This window comes from Haplochromis burtoni, unplaced genomic scaffold, assembly GCF_018398535.1.
Source record: "Haplochromis burtoni strain Fernald_Lab_line unplaced genomic scaffold, NCSU_Asbu1 Contig_711, whole genome shotgun sequence".
Lineage (NCBI taxonomy): Eukaryota > Metazoa > Chordata > Actinopteri > Cichliformes > Cichlidae > Haplochromis > Haplochromis burtoni.
In genome coordinates this window covers 15815-33534 of record NW_024583072.1, presented here as the reverse complement: position 1 = coordinate 33534, position 17720 = coordinate 15815, and the positions used below count along the sequence as shown (strand labels likewise).

General features: G+C 40.0%; 1 protein-coding gene across 2 annotated transcripts; it reads right to left on the bottom strand.

Annotated features, from left to right (window-relative positions):
• Positions 1 to 1318: 1318 nt before the first annotated feature.
• On the bottom strand, positions 1319 to 10781 carry tspan13b (tetraspanin 13b). Of its 2 annotated transcripts, XM_042215388.1 has the most exons (7): positions 10703 to 10781; positions 9274 to 9473; positions 7432 to 7599; positions 6528 to 6608; positions 5478 to 5591; positions 4336 to 4446; positions 1319 to 2034 (listed from the first exon to the last, which is right to left on the bottom strand). In XM_042215388.1, exons 2-7 carry the CDS (start codon positions 9334 to 9336, stop codon positions 1960 to 1962), a joined length of 612 nt encoding a protein of 203 aa, XP_042071322.1. In that variant the 5' UTR covers positions 9337 to 9473; positions 10703 to 10781; the 3' UTR covers positions 1319 to 1959. The 2 variants fall into 2 exon arrangements, with proteins under 2 accessions (XP_042071322.1, XP_005950114.1); XM_005950052.3 differs by lacking the exon at positions 10703 to 10781 and having other exon boundaries at positions 9274 to 9523.
• Between the last annotated feature and the right edge of the window lie 6939 nt (positions 10782 to 17720).

The window sequence follows — 17720 nt, the reverse complement described above, 5'->3', positions numbered from 1 at the left end:
AGACGGAGGGACGACATGAACATCAACATCAATGACACGACAGAGAACTGGTGAAACCGAGGACCTTAAATACACAGGCTGAATGATGACAATGATTGGAAACAGGCGAGTACAGGGCTGAACATAATCTGACTAATGACACGGAAGACAAGCTGACACGGGGAAAAAACAGGAAGTGAGAACATTAATGTGGCGAACTAAACTGAACATGGACAAACTGAAATCACTGGGTCAACGACCCAGGAACCCTGACAGTGATTGTCCTAGTTTGGACTGCACATACTGTCAAATGCAGCTTCATCAGTTCATCATCTGATGTGTCGAGAAAAGGTGGGCGGAGAGAGATTGAAGCCCCCCCCCCCGGGTTTCTCTTGTCATCACAACAAGAAAGGGTAAGAGAAGAGCTTAGAGAAGGTCTTCAGTGCTATAACAGAGCTTTTCCATTTTTTGCTAATAGTAAATCAAAAGACAAGTTTAATCAATATGTTAAATGAAAATATCTTTTCTAATGTCTACATTTTGTATGCAGAGACTTGAGCCAGCTTGGTTGGTCATCGCGTGATTAAATGTCAGCAACTTGACTGGATGTCACCATTGGTGAGGCCAGATGTGACGTCCAGTAGGAGAGAGGGGAGAAAGAGAGAACAGGTGTAAAAAAGAGATTCAGGGTGCTTCCCTTTTGTCTCCTGGGAGACGAGCAGCTAAGAGGGACCTCGGGCTTTCACAGTAGAAAATTCCAGCAGAGACACCAGGGGATCAGTTGCTGCCCAGACTGTGAACCTGCATGTTGGTGTTTTTGTGGCTTTTTCTCTGCTCGTTTTTGTCGTGTTAGATTATAGAATCAAGAAGATTTGTATTTCCAGTCAGGACAGGACACAGAGATAAGTGCATCCTCGGATTCAGCACCAACCTTTCTCTTCCCAAAGATAAGAATAAAACAGCGTTAGCTCAGAGTAGGTTAATTAGAGTTTAACCCACATTTTACTTTGCTCTTTATTAAATTTTCTGCAAAAAGTCTAAATTGTGGACATTTCCTTTTTAGCCCTCTGTGAAACAGTACTGGTAAAAACCCATTTTAAGGTATATAGCTCTTTCAAGATACTCCAGGCATTTAGAAGCAACAGTCCGTTGAAACCTACTGCCCACAGCCCTCATCAACCCAAATATTCCAAGTGTTTTGATCTAGAGGGGAGAATCAGAGAGCCGACCCAGACGTCCTTCATTAGGCTGCTGGTCCTGCAGATGAATATCAGCATCAACATACTTTGCAGTGGTGCATCGCTACTTGTAGTTTTATGTATCAGACACAGAAAGCATGTGATGAAGACACTGATTCTTTTTATTAGATTAGTATCATAGTGTGGTTTCCAGTACAAAGGCTCAGAGGAACTGCTTACAGATAGTTGCAGTTTTTTATACAGTAGCCCACATTTTAATGGACAGAGTCATGCAAAAGGGCAAATCCACAGCAAACAGAGAAAAACTCATAGGCACACACTTACTTTCAAATATGCAAAACATCTGCAGGTTACAAACAAAGCCGCTCGTCACACATTCACATTTCTACACATGGTAAAACATCAGAATCTGTAATGTCAGTGTGCAGAGAAGTGGGTGATATTATTGCTTCCAGTGGAATCGACTGTTTTTATAAAAGAAACAAAATGACAAAAAAGTGTTCAGAGTTAACTCTCAGGCAGGGTGTGTAAATACTTCTGGATTATATAGCAGATCAGCATTCCTTCTTTTTATTTCACAGTGTACTAACTGTATCTGTATTTTGCAGGAATGTCATGCTGAAGGCAGCATGTTGGCCGCTCCTCACACATAACTTAGCTCTTGAAAACGAAACACATCAGGTTTACTGCAGTGATCAGTCAAAACGCACAAGTCAGAACGTCCATAGAGGTCGTTTGGGGATGAGGTGATTGGATGTTGGTCAGTGGAGCTTTGGCTGTCTCACAGGAAAGCACTAGGGTTGGCTCGTGGGTCCTTCTGGTTCCTGTAGCAATATGTGAGCCACACTCCCAAGATCTGACACAAACACACAGCACTAAGTTAAAAGTTTCCTTATGTCAGTCAATACTATGTAAGGAATTGTTTCAAAAACACTACGCCATGAGAATTATTTTAAATCCACAATTATTTATGTAGAAATGTTGCCATGTTTTCTGGACAAACTCACTGAAGGAGGTCTGAGTCAAAGTTGGTCTGACAATCGAAATGCTGTCAGGCTTCCATCCATGTGACCTTATTCATTAATTATTAGCATGAATGCTGATTACACAGTATTGTTAGCCTAATCTTTATTATTATATTTTATTATTATTTTATATTCTGTACATTTTTTGTACTCTACTTCAACACAGTTCTTCATCTTAGAAAAAACATTAACCAAGTCATTATTTTGTCATTTAAATTATTTTCTTATTTGTTCAAATGTTTTAAATACTTTCCCGTCACTAATGTACAAACAGCTGTTTTCCCTTCCATGCTGAAAATGAATCGTCTGTCTTTGTTGGTCCAAACAAGGGAAACAGTGAAGCCCATATTAAAAGTTTGCTATGTAATGATATCACCTGCGAAAAAGCTTCCTCCATGTTCCTCTTTTACAAACAAATCCTTCTGAATTCCTTTTTCTGTCTAATGACTCATTAGTAGTTAACAGAGCTGACTGTTTGTCAGCCTGCCTACAGTGAAGAGAAACCTCGGGTTGTTCTTATTTCCTTTAATCAGTGATTGAAGAAAATAAGCTTTATAGAGAGCTTTTTTAAAATAGAGCAACAAACTATTTCTCGAGGCTAAATGATGATCTTCTAAAGTAGTGACACGCCATTTCCTCTCCAGCTTACGAGTCATCTGCTTTAAGGTCTGGGTTTGAGAGTTTTACACTAACGACTTGGACACAGTGAGGTTGGGCGATACGTAAAAATTTTCCAACCGATAATCATCAGTCCAATAACCGACGATATCTTTGCGCAGGTGCAGAATTTTTGATGGGTGGAGCAATGCAATCATGCACGGACTGATTTGCACATTTAGAATTTATAAGTTTTGTTTGAGGGAATATTTTACCTTCTTTTCTTGTTTGTTTCAGTACTAATATAGCTACTTTTGGATTTTTCTTCAAATGTATTTATTTGAGATGCGCTAAATTACAAAGAACACTTAAATTTACGATGGACATTTTTTTAATGTTCACTGGAAGAGACATTTAGATTTTTAACGTAGTTTTTGTTTGAGCTTGCATTTATTGTTTGGCCGAGTGTGTGCGACAGATAAACACTGGAACAGCTTGTAAACACAGTTATAGTGGAAAAAGAAGCCACTTTCTCTTTGTTTCCCATTTAAATCAAATGTTTTTATTTTTTCTGAACATGGGCTTCTGCCTTTCTTTCTGTTATGAGCTTGAATAAATGAATCGCTACATTTGGGCGCACTCTGAGGTCGGTGCATTTGCTCACAGCTGGAAGACGGTGCCGTCAAAACAGCCCAATTATTTTTCCATTGGCTGCTTCTCTTAGCTTCAGTCAACATTATTAGCAAACTTACTCGTGGGCAAATAAATGAATAAATCGCTCTTGTAAAAACGATTGGTGAAAGGCTCAGCCTACGTCGATAGTCGACATATTCGTCCAGTCGCCCAACCTTAAAGATAGGAATCACCATACAGAAAAATATGACTATTGTGGAAAAGATTCAATCACAGAAAATGAAATATGAAGCTGAAAGAAGATGACAGACTGAAACCCTCAGTAAAATGTAACTAAAACAGGATCTTATTGATATACTAGAGAAAGTCCAGAAGTGGAAGCCCAAATGACATTTTCTACAACAGACTAACTTTTAATATAATTTGAGTTTCTGGTTTGTATTCCATACAAGTTGGTGGTGGTACCATGGGGCACATGTAGGCAGCCTGCTGTAGGCACTGTTACCGGTCTGAAATATCAGCACGCTCTCATACCAACATACCAACATACCGACGCTATGCGACAAATCGGCGGTATGTTACGCGTTGGGGGGTATGAGAGCCGTTTGGAATGAATCTATACATATAAATGTGTTTTATGTTCTGATCATGAATCACTTTGGAAAACACCATCTGATAGGGCCAACGTTATGGTTAAGGTAATGGTTAAGGTTAGGGTTGGAATGGACGGCTGGAGCTTCTGCTCTGAGCGTGTGTTATTGCCACGACCGGCATTCTATTGGATTCAATTGAGATTCCGAAGCGTCTCATAAGGACGCGGAATGGTACCTTTCACCTTGGGACGTGACAAATCGTCGGTATGTGACTGAAACACAGGGCATGTCTGGGCTGTAATGGCTCACCTCAGTGAAGCTGAAAAAGAGGCCAATTCCTCCTACAAATCGGAGAATATCTCCAGCATGTTCCTTAATCTGGTCTGCACAAGGCGAACAGAAGCTGTTGGGGAAACAAGCCTGCAAGAGACACAGCACATGTTTAAAAATCGCACCAATGCTTCTGACAGTAGAGTCATTATTTCAAATTAACTTTACTGCTGTTACTTTTCAAACAAGACCAAGGGAGCTCACTGTCAACCAGTGATGGGAAAAACGGCGTTACAAGTAACGGCGTTGCTAACGGCGTTACTTCTTTCAGTAACGAGTAATCTAACTAATTACTATTCCTATCATTACAACGCCGTTACCGTTACTAACAAGAAAATGTGGTGCGCTCGCGTTACCATTTTTCAACAAACAGATGATTGAAGCTGTGTTCAGGTTAACGCATCTTATATCAGTTGCACGGAAGTAGCTGTAAGTAATCTGGGCGCTACAGCTTTAAGCAGCTATGCGCTCCCGTGGACGGCACAACACCTGGAGCCAGTGGGGCAAAACAATCGCATTATCCACAACTGTTCCTTGGCTCTTGGACAACTTTGATAATTCTTTTCACTCCTCTGTCTGAAACCTTGCAAGGAGCAAGGTTGTGGTCGTTGTCAGTTTATCATAAAATGATGTTCTTTCCACTTCTGGATTATGGTCCCAATGGTGCTCACTGGGATCTTCAGTAATATTCCTCTGAGCCAGTGCCAGCAACATTTTTGCAACAATAAAGTTCCAAGGGTCTTGTGAGAGCTCACTGGTTTTACCCATCATGTTTTTTGAGACCCCTTTTAATCGACCATCAGCTGGGCCTGAACCCTATTTGCCCCTCCCTTTCTTCATCTTTTCAACAAAGTGTTTTATTATCACACATAATGTAATTACACAATTTATGTGTCTATGGTTTGATTTCGTTGCATGTGTGAAGTGGGTGGGTTGTTATCAATATATGGTGAGAATTTCTTTCAACCTAAACTTTAGAAATATATTTACTTGAAAATTTGTGATGTGTTCAATTTTATTGTACATTAAAAAAACAGATATCAGCCTCTTTGCACATACTGAGATATGTGACATGTAACGGGGAACAGGAAACACTTGGAAAAGACTGGATCCAAACTCACAGCATCACACATGCTGTTAGGGTCGACATGTTTGAAGCCACAGCAGTTGAGGCTCTTCTCCACATCTCTCTGGGTGCTCTCAGAGTTGTTCCAGCCCACCTCCAGCAGGTGATCCTTGAGCACAGTGTTAGAAGGAACATGAAGCATTACATCTGTCATCATCTGTCAGTATTTTCACATTAAGAGGTTCTGCTTAAATGACTTAATGAGCACATAGTCTGTGCAGCCTGACAAGCTTAGAGTTTTAATCACAGAAGCCACACTGGTTCACTTTTATATTTAAGCTTTTATTTATTTTTTTATTTATCAGTAATAATCCTTATAGTATCTCCACTTATATTAAAATGTAGTGGCCAAAAAATGGCATGCTGAAACAAAACTTCCAGAGAAAAAAGATACGACCTTCATTTAAGCTCTGTGTTAGCTACTTTTGGAGAGGCAGGTTTTAGGTAAAATCTACTTTTAGATTTCACTTTTTATGTGTTATTTACTGATAATATCTATAAAATATGATTCCCATAGAAGTAATATTATTAGTGTTTACTGACCACACTTTACACTTATTTAAATTTCTTTTATATAATATAATTTGATTTCTTCCTCCTATTACACACACTTTCTTTCTTTTTTGGACACGTTCCCATTCAAACGAATAGGCGAAAATTCTGTAGATTTTTTAGGAATTTTGCAAAAACTGCGCAACAAATTGCTACCAAACGTCACAGCACTCTATTCCCAAACAAGCTGCACAAAACGATATATCATATGTGGGGTTTTCTCAAAGCTGCAAGGAGAGTTTTGTTTCAAGCTATCAGGTGGAAGAACGAGGCGGTACTGTCGGACACTGCTGCCTGCTTGTTCAAGGCCTCCACCTTCCCTGCATCCACCTGTTCCTTCATCAACAGCTCTGATGAAACTTTTTAAAATGTGAGTTGTCTAACTGTACTGGATATAAAGTCAAGTAATAACAAATTAATGTGCAACAGAGAGCAAGCTGCATAGTTATCATTTGTGCTGCTCGGCACTCTGTGGAGAAACCAAAGCTCGTACCTGTTGCTCTCTGTTGACAGCCAGACAAGCGCTGGAAACAGAAAACTGTACAATAAATACCATGAACAGGATGATCATGTACTGAGCTTCACTGTCAAAGAACAACAACAGTGGACACATTGCAGACATTGGACATGCATAATACTGCTGATAGTCAGTGTTACTGAAGCACTACATAAACAGCTGGAAGAGCTCATTTATAGAAATATATCTGCTAATAGTAAGAAAATAGAGTCTGTGTGCAAGGTTGTCTGTGAAATACAATCCAGCTCAGTATCTTCTTCCACATAAATACATTAATATGTAATGAATTTTCCAAAACAGTAATGTTAAGACAGCATATTGTAGGAGATAAACAACAGTGTGCTGGTCAGAAACAGGACAAAGATGCTCGGCACCAACAAAGACAGCTCTAAACATTTTAACTGTAAATGTTCTTTTCTTTTATTCTGGGAAGTTCTGGTCAATTAGCAACTAATTAAACATCTGAATCTAAATATTACAGAATTATTTTTAGATTTTTTTTAATTAGCACAAATTCAATGATACCACAAAACAACGACCACAGAAGACAAACCAACGATATTATTACACACAGTTTCTATTTTGTCGTTGTTTCTTTATGCACCCCACCAACATGCCCCCGACCAGGTTCTGCTGGAGGTCTCCTGTCACCAAGAGCTTGGTTAAACGGGATTGTTTGATTGTTGGGGTCCTCCCTTTATTGTAGGTCTTTACCTTACATTATCTTCAAGCATCTTGAGATGACTGTTGCCGTGAACTGGCACTACTGGAACTATATATGTAGAAAAAGGATTGAATTTGTATTACTGAATGACATTTTATATAAGTCGTGAATGAAAGTACAGAAAGAGCAGTCATAGGATGAGTTTGTGAAGGATACAAAGAAGAGCAGGACTTGGTGATGCTTCATTGCCCCAATGAGGCCAGCCAGAGCCACAAAGAAGAGAAAGACACCCACACCAATGATGCCTCCCACCACCTGGAAACTGGAGACCAGACCAAACCACTTTCCCCATGCTGCGATGCCAATCATCAGGAGACTGACCATCTGCAGGACAGACATACTGGCTGAGTGTGGAAATGACACTTTGTGCAAAAAGTTAAACATCATTTTTTTTATCTATCAGCTGGCCAGGGCCGTTCTGTAAGGAGTTTGCATGTTCTCCCCATGTCTACATGGTTTCTTTACATGCTTCCTCCCACAGTCCAAAAACATGCAGTTACACAGGTTTGGTTAATTGCTGATTCTAAATTGCCCATAGGTGTGAATGTGAGGTTGAATGGTGTTAGCTCTGCTACAGACTGGCAATCTGCAGACTGGGTGCACCCTGCCAACTGCCCTATGGCAGCTGTGATAGGTCTTATTTGGATAAGTGGATTGAATATAGCTACTTCCACATCTGCTAAATTGAACATGTGAAATCAACTGCAGCAGGCAGCTTAAAAAACAAAAATCAGCCATATAAGTATCCACACTATCACACGTGGGTTAATTATTGAAATTCTGCTTTAGGCTATAAGAGAACTTTATTGTATTGTCCAGCATGTGCTGTCTGCCTTGACTTTGACCACAAACAATCTGAGTGGCTCATGAACCAGCAGCCAAGGAATCTTTGTCTGAAGTGGTGACACACAGTGTCAGCAGTGTAGCATAAATCAACTTCAGAATAGTTTGTGCGTCTTCCTTCATCACATGCACATGGTAACTAATTTTAAAAAGTAAAAATATTCAGTGAGTAGCATAGAACGATTTATGTGGATGAGGAAAAATATCAATCCTTGATGTGATTGTGTGAGCAAATCCAGTAGCATTGTTATGTTTTAGGGACATTTTGCTGGGATGACTTGTCGTCGTACAAGAAGTTAGGGGGCTAGAATCAGCATACGACATGGTCCTACTTGCTCTGCTGGATGGCTTTACAAGCACTAGTTGTGGGAATGGATACATGTTGCTTCTTTATTACTTTAAAAAAGAGTGATAATAAGAGCATTTTCGTCTTCTTTTTTAAATGTGAGCTGAACTGCATGTGAATATCTTATCCTCTCGACTTTTACATGATAAGCAACAATTTTGTACTACACTTACATAAAGAGAGATTAAACAAGAAGCAAAGGCCAACATGTCAGACTGATACGATGATATAATACGAAAGTTGCAGTGTCAGATACGGCAGATTACCTCACTGTGAAATCATTAGTACCTCCTGCACCCTTACAGAACCAAGGGTGCAGGAGGAACGCCACTGAATTGCAAAATCTATGGAGCGCCTTCTTTAAAGGACTGCAAGGCTCCAGGTCCAGTGTGTAGCTAAGCGTCAGATACACACCTTAATCCAAAGCAGACATGATAAGAGCTATCAAAGCCTGCAGGAAAGGCTTCCACAGTAAGGGCGACCTCTAAAGTGACAACCCCCCGCCCCAAAAAACAAGCGCACAGTTAAAGGTGGAAACTGTAGATCCTCCCATTTTAAAAAGAAAATCGGGCGCTTTTCTAAACTCCTCGTCTCTTATTCGGTTCATCCGATGGATGGAGCGGCCACCTGATCCTACCTACCACAGTGAATAATTGATTAGAGCAGCGTCTGACCTCATCAGTGGATTTTGTAAAAGTGGACGTGTCCTACACTCCATTTACACACTCTGAGGGTGATAAAATGCAATCTGTATTGATGAACACGGCACTTTAATGATCCATATGGTAAGCTGTGATGTGGATACTCACAACATAGAGGATGTTGAGCGCACACAGGGAGTGCTTGGAGCAGGTAAATCCAGCGCAGCCCATGTTCACCAGCAAATAAACACAATAAATCCTTGAAACTGATGTTTAAATAAATATCTCGACACAAGAAATAAAACCCGGACAAAGACCCACTGAGCTACTTATTCCGCTAGTCCGCAGCAATAGATGATCGGTCCAACCTGCGAGGAAAAAAAGAGGCTTACAACCAACACCTGAGTGCAGAGGAAGTCACATGTCGACCCTTCAAAATAAAGTCACATAAACACCGACCGTGAGATAGATAGACATCGGTATTTTGAGGGAAATTGGGATGCAGCCTACAATCTAACTTCTTCTTCACCACAGCGGATCATCTACCTTCATCTGAAAATGTCCCCAGCATCCTCCTCCGTCACACCTGCATCTTCTCCCTCACTACATCCACGAATCATCTCTGTGGTTCTCCTCTTTGCCTCCTGCCTTCAGTGTTACACCATGACATATATTTGCACACATATTTGTGTCCTTTTGTATTGTATTTATACCTGTATCTCTATATGTATCTATACCTATATTTATCTTAATATTTATCTATCTATGCCTCTGTTTCAACACGTTTGTTGTATGCATGCTCTGGTATTAATAAAGTCTCTTTGATTCTCTGATTCTGATTTTCTTCAGTGCACATTCATCAGGTCCTTAAAGTACTCCTTCCATCTTCTCAACACAGTCTTCACTTCACAGTTGGTACAGTTCAATCTGTCTTAACCTGCTGCATCCTTTACAACTCGAGCTCTCTCCCTAGCCAATGGGGAGCCAAATCCTTATCTCTTTTCTCAGTGTCCAGCCTGACCTACAAAACACTGTAAACCTTTGATGGACGCCTGAAGTATCTTCATCTGGGGTATAAACATCATGTAACAACGTCTCTAGTTACAATCAGTTGTGTGTTAATCGTATAATAAGGATGCACGTGGTCTGTTAATTCCAGGCTGAATTGCCATGCTTTTATTATGAAGGATTAAAATTCCAGTTTGAGTGTAGTCTTATGTTTTTTTTTTAAACTTGACTCCTAGTCCACATGTGACTCAGTAAGGGACGGGGGGCAGGATATCCGATCCACTGATTGGCTAAAGAGAAGTCCTGCAATTTCCTCTCAAAATATTCCAGAAAGATTGTTGTCAGGAGCCATTTAGCTTCATAATTCACCAACGACGCTTCGCTTGGAAACAGCACAAGCGTTGCTGGGTCACACTGAGCCGTCAAATGCACGCACGCCAAACACACACAGCGTTCCGGCAGGACAACAACGGGAGAAAGTGAAAATACATAAGAGCAATGCCAGTAACAAGATCATCTGCTGACCGGCGAGCAGCAGCTGACAAACTGTCCTATTAGATATTATAAGACTAAAGTCAGATCTCATCACCTCAGAATGTAACACTCGCAGACACATGATACGTGGTTCCAGTCGTTCCGCACTTCCTCTGCGCAGGTGGCCCGAGCAGCCACTCAGCGATCATAAACTTATATGACCATCAGATGGCGCTGCAGGACCAGTCAAACTCAAATGACTCGCTGAAAACCTCACCGGGCAAGTACATCGTGATAGCGCCGGTGTCGTGCCAAAAAGTGATCGTCTGCTCGGATTTAAACTGCTATACATAACTTGTTGGTCTATAATATGTGAAACATATGTCAAATGTGTCCCTCGTGAATGAAAAAGTCATCGTGAGCCACAAACAACATCCCTGTAACAGCGTAGAAGCCGTCGGTTTTGGGGAGTGACTTTTATATGTCCTCTATTTATGCAGTTAAAAAAGCTTGATGACATTAAAAATGTGTTTTTAGAGTAATCTGGCCAAGAAGACAGCAAATATTGCAAGAAATCTAACAATAGTTCTGTAAACACATTTTAAGTGGACAAAAAGGATGGATTTGGTTGTAATGTAAGTACAATAAGACAGAGTTGTAAAGATAATTGAAAAAGATGTAATTTTAACATTTTATATGTAACCCCTTTGTAAAGCCTGTTGACCAAAGTCTATTTGGGGTTCAGTATCTGAGGCAGTCAGGGATTAAACCACAGATTAGCAGATGACTATGCCTGCACTACCTCCTGAGCCACCCCGTGGGTACACAGTGGGTGTAAAGGGACAGACACAGTCAACAATAATACTCAAATATACTGTGGCATTTAAACAATGCCTAGTTTGTACTAAGGGCCACCCACACCATTACACCACCAACACAAGCGTGAACCATTGCTTAAAGGGAGGATGTATCCTCTACTTTCATATTGTTTAATGCCAAATTCTGACCCAACCATCCAAATAGTGCAGCAGAACCAGCAACATTGTTCTACTGTCTATTTTTCTTCGTTCTTCTTTTCCCCCACCTTTCAAATGTTGCCTTTAAGCCCAGAAATCCTTTTGTTTCCCTCTTTGTTTTATGTTTTTAAGATAAAACCATCCTTAAGAAGCATGATATTAAATAAATTCTTACAGAATGGTGGTGACAAGTGAAAATGTCTCTGTTAAATCCACTCTTAAAGGATTGCAGTTACAGTGTGTAGAGGGAAAGCAGTATACACGCAGGACGGAGTGCATTGCCAAAAACCAAAGACAGTTATGCTCACTTGCTACTAAATGTCCTGAAATATGTCATATGTACAGAGGCCATGATAACATTCCTAAACACTCATACTCCTTTGGGTGGCGCTCTCACTTGATGTTGGCTTTTTCTGGTATCACTTGCTGTTTCTGTTACAACACAGAGTGGTGTTATTAGCTGTGTCCAGGGGCTGCATCCTTCTTCTTTTTTTTTAAAACTTTAACAAAAGAACAAAGTACAAGAGCAGTAGCTACCTTAGCAGAACAAAGATGACATAAAACATATACTGTAGAAAATCGTTTCAGAACTTGAGAACAGAAGAAGGAAATCTAGATGTGTCAGGGAGGCAAGAAAGAAAATTAAAAAAGCAACCACAATTTATTTTCTTCTTCTTCTTCCTTTTGTTTTAAGCACTGTTTTGAATATTTTATTGAGAGAATAACAATAATGTTCTAACTGCTTTATGATTAGAGGAAAGTCTGATAGTGTCATAAGTCATATAGTTATGGAATTCCATCATGAAAGTAAGAAAGTGCGGTTTTCTGTTCAGAACATTTGTGAATATGACATTTGGCCCATAAAAGAATTAAATTAATTACAAATATAGAAGAGTTTATGTTGTTATCCTGATGTAGGATAAGACATCTTTCCAAAAAACCCTGAAAATCCCCTTTGATAGTGTCTCTTACATAAAAAGAGACATTTTGCCAAAAATGTCAAGAGTGGGAGCCCAGGCGCTGCATTCGAAGGCGCCTTCGCATTCGAAGGCCGATTACGTCACAGCGAGATGACGAAGACTAACCTAATTCGAAGGCTCCTCCAAATGTGGCCTGCTTTTCCACAAATTTGAAGGATGGGTTAGGTGGAGAATGGGTGGAATCTTCCTCCAGCTTCATCATCAGCTGATCACAATGGAAATTACAACTTACAGGGGTACAAAAGCCTCTGGGGGCATACTCACACTAGGTATAGTTGTCCAGTGCTGAAGCAAGTTAGTTCTAGGGTTAAAGAACCCTAATTTATTGTACCGCAAATGTTTCCCTCTGGCTTCTGTATGAGCTTCCGTTTAGTTAGCACACTGAGATTGGTTTTCTGCCATTGCACATGTGCTCCAAATCCAAACTACTCATTGCTGGAAAACTTGTGTCTTGCCTGACAAAGTGGAATAGACCAAAATATCCTCTAAAGCCAGACATCACATCGTGATCCAAGGAAAATCAGGAACAAATGAGAAACAAAGTAATTGAGATCGCTCAGCCTGGAAAAGGTTAGAAGGCCATTATCCACAAATAGTGAAAACAAGGAACAGTGGTGAACATTCCCAGGAGTAACCGGCTGACCAAAATTACCCCAAGAGTGCAGCGACAACTCATCAAAGACCCCAGAACAACATCCAGAACTGCAGGCCTCATCTGCCTCAGTTAAGGTCAGTGTTCATGACTCCACCATAAGAAAGAGGCTGGGCAAAAATGGTGTTAAAAAACAAAAAGCACTGCTGAACATAAAGCCTCATCTCAGTTTTGGCAGTGAACACCTTAAAGATCCCCAAGACTTTTGGGAAATTACGCCCTGGACTGACGAGACAAAAGGTCCAGGTGTGGGGCATGGAGTCACAGGCCTTCAATCCAGGCGGTGCACAGGTCGGTCGCTTGGTCTTGCAGTCTCGGGCGACTGCTCCGTCTACCAGTAGCTGGTGTTTCGCTCCTCTCCACCCTTACTGGATACAGACGCGGTCGGAAGTTGAACCTACGACAAAGGCATGATTCTCACACACGCACACGCACGCACACACACACGCATGCACGCACGCACGCACGCACGCACGCGCGCGCACACACACACACACACATGATTTAAAAGGATACAGTTAAATAGGTTATTTGGTTGTTAATTCTGTTTACAATCACTCTTTCGGTTGCTGACAAAATGAAGCATGCTCTGAGAAATGCCTTCAGAGTCATCATCTAAATCTATTATGTTTAGCCAGTAGGTTAGATTAAAAGTAAATATTACATTTACAAACTAAGCTCTGGTGTCAGAAATTCAACTGTCAAATGAATAAGAGTCAGTAAGTATTACATACCTTTGTCCCGTCTTATTTTTTCTATGTCCGATTTCATTTTTTCTTGAGCACCACTCCTAAATATCATTTTAGAAGCCATTTGTGCAACAATCAAAATTCTGTACTGAAATGTAATGTTATGATGTTACAATCTTGCCTAACCATGTCGATGCTGGTTCTAATCAAATGTTAGTGTCTCAAAGAGAAAAAGCACTCTCAGGATTTAAAACCTCCTTATGTGAACTACAGACAGATTTATCTGGTGCTGATAGGCTAATTCAACATTGTGTGAACTAATCTGACGTGTAACGGCTCTACATTTATAGTTAACATTTCTATAACTGCAGTGTGCGCAGCAAGCAACACAGAAAGTCATGTGGCGCTAACTACAATAAACGTGTTAGATACTGTGACTTGAGACTGGAGTAGAGGTTCACCTTCTTCAAAAAAAATATTATTATCATTATTTATTTATTTTATTTTTTTAAGTTTGAAGTTATTACAAACACAACATACATGACTGGGGGATAAGAAAGTAAGACAGGAGAAGTTCAAGAAAAACAGAGGGGAAGAGGGGCAGTGAGAAAAGACACTAAAGAGACACTAGAGGTTGACCTTCCAGCAGGACACTGACCCTAAACATACAGTCACAACTACACTGGAATTGTTTAGATTAAAGCATATTCATGTGTTAGAATGATGTATTCAAAGTCCAAGGCAAAGAAATAAAGAACTCTGTAGTGCTCTTGTGACACGGGGGCGAAAAATGTAGGAGTTTGAAACTCACGTTAAAGTCTTCTTCTTACCGTTGCTGATTATCTCCCTTTAGCAGCAACTCTGTGTCTATTTTGTGCCTGCTGGCTACAGCGGAAATATGGCACCATTCCAACATATGGTACACAACTACTTATTTGTAGATTTTATATTTGGATTTCCTGCATATTTCTTCATGTCCTAAAGCAGGAGTGGGCAATTCCAGGCCCCGAGGGCCGGTGTCCTGCAGGTTTTAGATCTCACCTTGGGTCAACACACCTGAATCACATGATTAGTTCATTACCAGCCCTCTGAGGAGCTGCAGGAGCTAATTTAGCCATTTAAATCAGCTGTGTTGGTTCAAGGACGCATCTAAAACCTGCAGGGACACCGGCCCTCGAGGCCTGGAGTTGCCCACCTCTGTTCTAAAGTAATAGCGGACTGTTCAGTAGCATCAAGACTGGTCCTCACTGGTTGACAAATATCCAAAGTCCTTTTCTCAGGATGAGAGAGGTGCTTCATTAATGTCTCACTTAGTTCATTTTGTTGTTAAATCCTGTTGTACTTGATTTCAATGGGTTTTTGGTTCTTGATAGAAAATGACTGAGGACAGTTTTCCCAAACGTCTGTGGTGCTGTACTTGCAGTCCATTAGCTAAATGTAAATGATGCTCTAGACTATTTAAAAAAACACTGTGTCAAAGTGTTACTTGGACTAAGAAGAGGCCCCACTTTCTCATGCCTGTTCAGTTTACTCAGTTTCTTTAGAGCTCTGTATTCCCTGCTGCATTGTCTTCATTTTCCATGCCTCTGCTCCCATGGGAATACACTAACCCCTGTCACAGTTCTCATAGACACAAGCAGCAAGCATGGCTGCTGTCAAGGACCCCACTACCCTCTCTTGGATTTCACACTTACTCTGGGCTGAAGAAAAGTATAAAAGATCAATCTCAAATTTCTAGTTTCTGAGATGCAAAATTTAGCAAATGGGCTTCCTTTAAGCCCTCCAGGGTCTTCTGTTTAGCCGACGATGTGATATTACCAACACGACGTTTTGGAGTAATTGGAGATCATTTTTAGTGCAAAATGGATGAAAAAAAACCTACTTCAGTAATGGCATGACCAGGACAGTTATGGAGTGGATTTTTCTTTTCAGTGGTATCAAAGAGGTACAAAAAAAGCTGGAGTAAAGGCACTGTCACAGATCCCTGGGAAAGGCCTGTAAGCAGACACCTTGATTCTTCAAGGCAAAATTTCATCAGGATGAAGGTGGAGAGGCTTTGTGTGGTGATAATGGATATACACATGTGTCATGATGGTGAGCTCACCTACACAGCTCTGGCTGCATGAAACCCAGTGAAAACGTGTAAATTAAACATGACAAACACAATCATTACAAACAAACATGTTTTTAGCCTGAAAAAGCTTTGGTCTCACTTTTCTGTCCCAGCTTTTGCAGGTATACAAATTTAGATTGTTTTGTTTTACTTCATTTTTCTTGTTCCAGAATTTTGAGTATTAATTAATTAAATACTCATTTTGAACATTTTTTTTTATTGAACAGGTACAGGTACGGGTATTTTATATTAGTTAAATGCAACAATTTAAAGTTACTGAAAATACATATTATTAATCACAGTAATTAAAATGCTGGAGATGACATTTTCTATCCTATTAAAAAATGCATGTTGGCAAAGCTGCAGGGACAAATTTGCATGCGATGGTGTCAGAGGGAGAATGATTTGGTGATTTGTTCCCATCTACTGTGTTTCTGACTTGGCACACACTGTAACCGGTCACACTTTAAAAGTAAACTTTCTGATGCTTTTCAATGGAAGTCTCGTATCCAATGTAAAATTCTCCTTGGGTCAAGTCATATATTGGACTGTTGGCGCTTTCTTTGCTTTCTTCTTTTTATAATGTTGTTTAGTCTTTAAAGTATAACCTGCCTTCATACTGTAAGTGTTTTAAATTAGTGATAAAATCAAGAAAAGTTTTAAGATTCATCTCCTATGTGCACATTTTGTGTACTGCCAAAGTTTGAATGAAATGACAAACCGCATCCTCGGTTACATATTTAGATCCTTTGGCGCTTGTCTTTAATCTGTGATGAAATAAAACTTTTTCTCTGTTGTTTTTATGCATTGTTGCATTCACCTCACCAGACTCAAAGCATGTCTTTGTTTAAACAGCCCAATATATCAGTCAGTTCTCAAGAATTAAAGCAAGACAGTTCAGGTATACATTGGAGGAAAGTCAAATGTTCTCAGTTCTAGCGTCTTAAACTGTTTTAAGTTCTGAAGCTTTTCTGGTGGTTATCTCAGATGAACCGATCGTTCAGGTAATAGTGTCTTGAGCTGTAGTTTAGCAGCATGTTAATTCTAAAGTAGTTTTTAGAGGGGGTGAGATCATCAAGATAGAAACAAGGCTATCAAATCCTCCTTGAGCATTCTGTGGAGTCACCTAATACCTGAAAAAGAACAACAGCACAGCTTTTATGTTCTTCTGACTGCAGGGGTTGTGCGTGTGTTACAATAAGACAGCTTTGTGTATAGGAAACTCTGTATTCTTAATGTGTATTCATAATAGGCCATCTTATCGTTTATCTGTCCATCTACTCCTAATCTAATTCAGTGTTGCCTACATAGTTCTTGCTCTGAAGCGACAGTGATAACTACTGCATCACTGTGCAAGTCATTAATAAGATCTGTGATGCAACATGTAAGATAGAGCTCACAACTGCCATTATGGAAGTTGTGAAATAGTCACTTCCAGGACACGTTAACCCCACATACATGAATAATTTTTTTGCAGAACATATAGAAACATCACAATCATTTTGTTATTTTTAGTGAAAAGCTGCCAACAGATGAACAGTCTGTGTGAAAGTGAGATAGGAATGCAATCATGTCCATTCTTGAATCATATCTATCTATCTATCTATCTATCTATCTATCTATCTATCTATCTATCTATCTATCTATCTATCTATCTATCTATCTATCTATCTATCTATCTAT